General features: G+C 30.0%; 1 protein-coding gene across 1 annotated transcript; it reads right to left on the reverse strand.

Annotated features, from left to right (window-relative positions):
• Positions 1–1,143: 1,143 nt before the first annotated feature.
• LOC108466502 (2-phytyl-1,4-beta-naphthoquinone methyltransferase, chloroplastic) lies at positions 1,144–3,120 on the reverse strand. The gene is made up of 8 exons (XM_017766870.2): positions 2,947–3,120; positions 2,794–2,858; positions 2,638–2,728; positions 2,485–2,573; positions 2,190–2,323; positions 2,016–2,077; positions 1,771–1,870; positions 1,144–1,415 (listed from the first exon to the last, which is right to left on the reverse strand). The coding sequence occupies exons 1-8, from the start codon at positions 3,064–3,066 to the stop codon at positions 1,315–1,317; spliced, it is 762 nt and encodes a 253-aa protein (XP_017622359.1). The 5' UTR covers positions 3,067–3,120; the 3' UTR covers positions 1,144–1,314.
• Between the last annotated feature and the right edge of the window lie 3,423 nt (positions 3,121–6,543).

Consider the following 6,543-nt stretch of genomic DNA (forward strand, 5'->3'; position numbering starts at 1 on the left):
ATAATTTTGTATATTTTTAATTTTTTAAAATATTAAATTTTCTTTTTTTTCATTTTAAAATATAAAAATATATCAATCTATAAAAATATAAAATTAATTCACATCTAAAAAGAACATGGACATGCGGAAGTCCAAATTCAAATACTTCTAGATATCTTTTTATCCAAGTTGATTCCAAATGTGTTTTTCTAATAATTTTATAATTTTATTTGTTAAATATTAATTTTAATTCCTGAGGTTTTATAAACAATTCATCTGTTAGTATTTGATATTATTACATGTTTCGACATTCATACCAAAAAAAACAAAACAAAACTATATATATATATAATAACTAAAAAATTAACACGTCTGATTGAAAGTGATTAAAAGGCATGTTTTACATGATCAAGATTTTAGCGAATGCTTCCCTAAAAAAAAAAAAGGGAAAAGCAAATGTTCTAAAAAATATCGCCATCCGTGCTCAAAGATTATAGATGACAAAATAGTTAGATTATTGTCGTGCAAAGCTGATAATTTAGTGGTATGCATAAGAAAAATTATGTTGAATATATATTAGTTTTGTTGAAAGCAATATAAAGAAAAATCCGATTCAGTTCGAAAAATTCGATAAAAAATTCAAATTTTAAATTAAATAGTTTAAGTTAATCGAGTTATTTGAATCAACTCGAATAAAAAATAAAAAATTATTGATTTAACTTCAATATGAATTACATAATTCGAGTTATCTAAAAATTCAAATAAAAAATAACAAAACTACGTCATTTTAAAAAATATTTAGTTAAAAAGGCAAAATCATTATATTGTTTATGTAGTTAAATAATCTTGTACTTAGTCTACTAATTAAATAATCGGTCCATATAAACGTAACATTGAGTATAAATTATAGGATTCGTTAACTCGACTCGATTTGATTCGAAAAAAAATTCAAATTGAGTTCGATTGTTAAAAAAAGATTCATCAACTCGACTAGCTTGAAATTTTTTGACTCGAGTTGATCGAATGCTCACCCCAATATATAGGTGATTTGTATATTTCTTTGGGCAAGAAGGCTTGGGGTTGGGGTGTTCTGATTCCCGCTTTGGAGTAGATCCAAGGCCTAGTTTAGCTAATCTATGGACACCCCTTCCGCTTTATTGCAAATTTGATGCAAAACTAAAGCATTATTCTTTTTGTAGATTTCTCAATCATAACACTAAGGATTCATTTCAACAACAAAATCCACACTGCATTTAGAAAAGGTTAGGAATTCATATGCATGAAGATGCTTTCTTCCTCAACAACTAAACCGAACATCAAATGCATAAAATTACTTTAACGAGCGGCTACTAGGTTCCCCATGAGGCCTCCGCCTATCTCGTAATGTCTGGCATAAGAAAACCCTGCATCTAAGGCCAGTTTCTCCAATTCCTTCCCTACAACAGAGGGCCAAGTATTTATTCAAAAGCTATTGTCATATCACGTCCTCCCTAAACTTCGTATCAATGGTTCCGACAGTCTGAGAACCCATACATACTGCATAGTTTCGTATGTGGATACAGTAGTTTCATTTTTGCAAAGAAACATATCTATTTTACAAAGAAAATCTGACTAATACGCTACTGATATAGATCTAATAGACACTTTAGTTACGGGAATTTACAACTTCCTAAACAAAGATTAAATGAAGTTAGATTTCAAAGACTTAATTTGATGACATCTAGAAAAACGAATCATCATGAAAAGAAAATAATTCAGCATAAATAGACATAGGCAATTGAAGGAATGAACCTGTTAAAAATTCATCAATGGAAGTTTTCAAATACTGGTACTCCTTGGCAAGGCCGTAAACTGTTGCCGTTGGTACTACAACATTATCAATCATCCATTCCTTTCCAAAAGAAAAACTTTTGATCGTCAATGGCATCTTTCAGAATTGAACTTAATGTGCAACAAGTGCAAGGTGACATTCGTCACTACCGCAACTCTTTACCAGGTTCAAAAATCTAAAAAGTTGGGGCAGTGGTGGTGTATACCTGAAACAATGCAGTAAATGGCTGCATGCTTTTATTGAAGTCGAGGATCGACACCCTTGAGTCTGCAGAAAGAAGCAACCTTTAAAGTATTTTCAATTTTCCATCAAGTTCAATTAAAAAAGAAAACCTATATGCCAACAGGAGAAACAGAAGATTTGAGTATAGTCTATAGACCAGGCTTTAGAACTCGGAACATCTCCTGCATAGCTCGACGTTTATCAACCACATTGCGCAGCCCATAACCCATAGTAATAGCATCAAAGTAACCATTAGAAAATGGCAAATCGAGTGCATCACCTTCAACCCATCTAGATTCAATTCCAAACACAAATTATGTCATGATAAGACAAAACTTATAATGGTTTTATGCACAATAGAAGATAAGTTTGTAATACTTCACCTATGACCTCCATTATTGAAAGAGCATATTCATACTAGTTAGTTAACAACAAGATTTACCAGTGCTCACTCAATGTTATTGTAGCAAGCCTTTGAAAGCAAGTATTGGCGTGATGAAGCAATTGATAGTTGTTCTTTCGAGAAATCGAGGCCAATTACCTACACACTTAGCAACTCAGATACTATTTGTATTTTGGTATAAAAAAATTCAAAACAAGCATACTTTGCCGTCGGCACCGGCCTTCTCAGACATGAGGAAAGTTAAATCCCCGCTTCCACAGCACAAATCCAAGAGGGAATCTCCCGTTTTGGCCCTGTTTCAGTGCTTGATAAATAAAAATTCAACGAAACAAAAAGGGGGAGAAGTTTGAATACCAACCCACTCCATGATACAGCCATGCGTTTCCATATACGATGCTGACCCAAACTCAGCAAATCATTCAGCTGTAAATGTTATCAAAACCAAAGGCAAAAATTACGAGAAGAAGAAGAATGGGTGAATAAAAGGATAGAGAGGTGAAAGATGGGTTACGTTATCATAAACAGGGGCAATGCGGTTAAAAAGCTGCTGGCGGTCGCTAGCGCAACGAACCGAATGGCGCTTGAACCGGGAAGTTGGTAGGAGTGGAACTGAGAATTGAAGAGAATGCATTTTCTGTTCTTTGTCTGCTGAAGTTCCGAATTTTTACGTCTTTTTATCTTTTAATGTACATTCTAAATACCGACGATCCAAACCAGGCCATTACTATTTAGGGCTTAAGTTGAGACCAAGCCCATCATCTTCACGGATGCTTGGACTGTTGTCAATTTTCATAAAAACTTCTGTCTATTTTTTTTCAATTCTTAGTATTTTTACTTTTCAAATTTTAAAATTTCGATTCTCATCAAATAATAATTGTTAAATTTATTAAATATTATTATATTTTCAAATTTTGGTATGCCAAACATATTATTATATATGTAATGTCATGTCAGCTTATTATTTCCACATAACACTCATTAAAATCCAGTTAATGAATTATCGAATGTCATTTTTGTTAAGATTGAAATTTTAAAATTTGAAAAGTATAGGGACTTACAATGATCTAGTTGAAAAAAATGGACTAAGTCTACAACTTTACACATAGTACAGAAATAGTACTTGAATTTAACTGCTACTATTTAGGGCAATACCAAAATTTGAAAATTAGAAAAGTACAAGGACTAAAATTAATCAAATAAAAGTATAGGGACTAAATTCATAGCTTTTTCAAAGTACATGTACTAATAGCAGAATTTAACCTAGTAGAGGTGATATCGGTTCGGTTCGGTCCAGATTTTTAGATTTTTTTAACCATCTATCATTATTCGGTTCAGTTCTTGGTTTTTTCATATTAATTTTTTGTTTTGATTTTACTTATTTTGATAAAATAAGCTTTGTTTTATGGCTTTTGACTATTATTTGACAAAATTTCAAAGGTATTTTTATAAATATTTCTAAAAGCAATAAATTTTCAAGAATTTTAAATTATTTCATTATTTTAAATATAAATTTTTATTTTTATACCATAAAAATTAAAATGAAATATATTTTAAATAAAAACAAAATTCAATTTTGGTTTTGAATAATCGCGGTTGTTGAACTTTCATTTCATAAACTGTCCAAATATCTAGGTTTGGTTTGGTTTTTGGTTTGGTTGATTTTTTTGCTTAGCCCTAGATTATAGCATTTCAAATAAATAAATAAATAAATAAATAAAGGCACAATGTCTTATTTGACCCTTTAACTTTACAAAAAAAAAATTTAGTCATTCATTTAAATTTCGTTTCTTTTACTTTTTGAATTTGCGCTTTTTGTTAAATCACCCTAAAATAGATGTGAACATCTATCTGACTACCATGTAGATGTCACATTAGCAATTAATTAATTTTTGATATTTTTAAAATTTTTAAAAAAATTATAATATAATTTATTTTTTACAAAAAAATTTAAGTAATTATATATTTTTAAATTAAAAAATTAATTAATTGTTGATGTGACATTCACATGGATTGCAATGTTAGCAAAGGTAACATCTATTGAGAGCAAATATTGAAGTTACATGAGAATCCAAAATCAATCTTGTAGTATTTTCTATGGTCAAATTTGACTAGACTTTTTGAGATGCTCTGACAGATTTTTGGGTGGTTCTTGTGCCCAAATTATAGATCTTCAGTTTCTTTTCAAAATGGTTTTTGAATCGCTTGATTTCTAGGTTTGTAGTCCAAGATATGATCGTTTTCGTAATGCAATGTAATTCTCTACGAGAAATTTGAGATTAATTGTTGGGTTTCACGAGAGTAGCTTCAACTTGACTTTTCAAGACTTTCCGACCATATTTTTGAGCGATACTTATCCCATATCATATATCTTCGAGTCCTCTTAGAAATGGTTTTTGAATCATTTGATTTTGAAGTCTATAGCCTAAAATATGGTTGTTTCCGTAAATGAGTACGATTACAAATTAATTTCTTTAACTTGTCAAAGCAAATCAAAACATAACAAATACTAGATTATTGATGTTGTATTGTTCTTAACTATCGAATGTGATTCTAAATGCATTAAAAATTTTAAAATCCCGCCACCATGTTTTTCAATCAATAAGTACCTGATGCTTAATCTAATTACCTATTTTTGCTACATATTATAAAAAAAAAAAAAAAAACTATCAACTAAAACTTAGTGTCGTATAAGAATGTTGTCACAAGCACAACTACTACGTTCACACAAACACAAATCTTAGCAACTATATTAAGGACTTGAAAAAAAATTATTAGCCAATAACAATGGATGATTTTTTTTTATCACTTACAAACAAATCAAATATAAAACCTTGTTCTGTTGGCTTCAATGGAAAATATAAATTTGAGATTTAAAAAAGAAGAAGAAGAGAAGACCAATATGAGCCGCAACAAAATTAGGAAGAAATTGGTAGGAGTTTTGTAATAAAAGCTAGTATTTAAAAAAGTTACATTTATAATTGTGACTTATATTTATTACAAAGCAGTTAATTTGAAGATCTTCTAAAGCATGATTCAAAGTTTAATAAAAGTAGAAAAGTATAATGATAAATTTAACCTTTAACATTTATATTTTTTGTCAATTTGATTTATTAAATTTTACCTTCAACTTTACAAAAAGAGTCAACTCGTTTTCTTAACGGAATGCTGACTAAAACATTAAGTTTTTAACAATGTTGATGTGGCAACCCATGAGAGAATTTACATGTACTTCATGCTAACATGACACTATTTGTCTTATATGCTACGTCACCAAATAATTTAAAAAATTATAAATATTCAAAAAAATTCAAAAAAATATAAATACTTCATCAAAATTCAAAAAATTAGCATGAAGTACACATGGATTGCCATGTAGACTATGGTGTTTAAAAATTTAATGTTTTAGTTGGTATTCCCATTAATTTTTTTTTTACTCTTTTTCTAAATGTTGATAGTCAAATTTAACTCTTTTTAAAAGGTTAAGGGCCAAATTTAGCTAAAAAAAAAAGAATAAGTGTCAAATTGATAAAAGATGCAAATGTTAATAGTTGAATTTATCATTATGCCAAATAGAAATAACAATGTAGTTTAACTTCTTAATTTGTAATTTTTATACCCCTAACCCTTCGGGTACAACTCCTCGAGAATCATGGTCAACACCTCAATTAATACCTTAGAGCACCATTTCTTAGGAGCTAGGCCTAAGCACTACACCTTGAGAAAACCCCTCCCGTACCACCTCTTGGAGCATCAAATGTGTGAACTCCATGCCAAACATCTCGCTTGACCACGATATGGAGCTTCTCAAAAACCCCTTGGTCCAAGCACATCTGTACATAAACCATGTGAGGGCCTTACTGAACCACCATTTATGACACCAACCGCCAGAAACTAATTTCGTCTAACATGATTGTGTAACAACCCGATTTTTCAGTGGTGTGGAAAAAGGTGATTTCAGAATCCCATTTTCGTAAACTGAGTTCGTATATTTAATATTTACAGAGTTGGTATAAATTTTTATTAAAGTTTGGTTTGGTAATTTGTTGAATTAATTTCTTAATTAGGGTACAAAGACTAAATTGTAAAAGTCTTATCGCTATAGATTTTT

The sequence above is a fragment of the Gossypium arboreum genome, chromosome 2 (assembly GCF_025698485.1).
Source record: "Gossypium arboreum isolate Shixiya-1 chromosome 2, ASM2569848v2, whole genome shotgun sequence".
Classification (NCBI taxonomy): Eukaryota; Viridiplantae; Streptophyta; class Magnoliopsida; order Malvales; family Malvaceae; genus Gossypium; species Gossypium arboreum.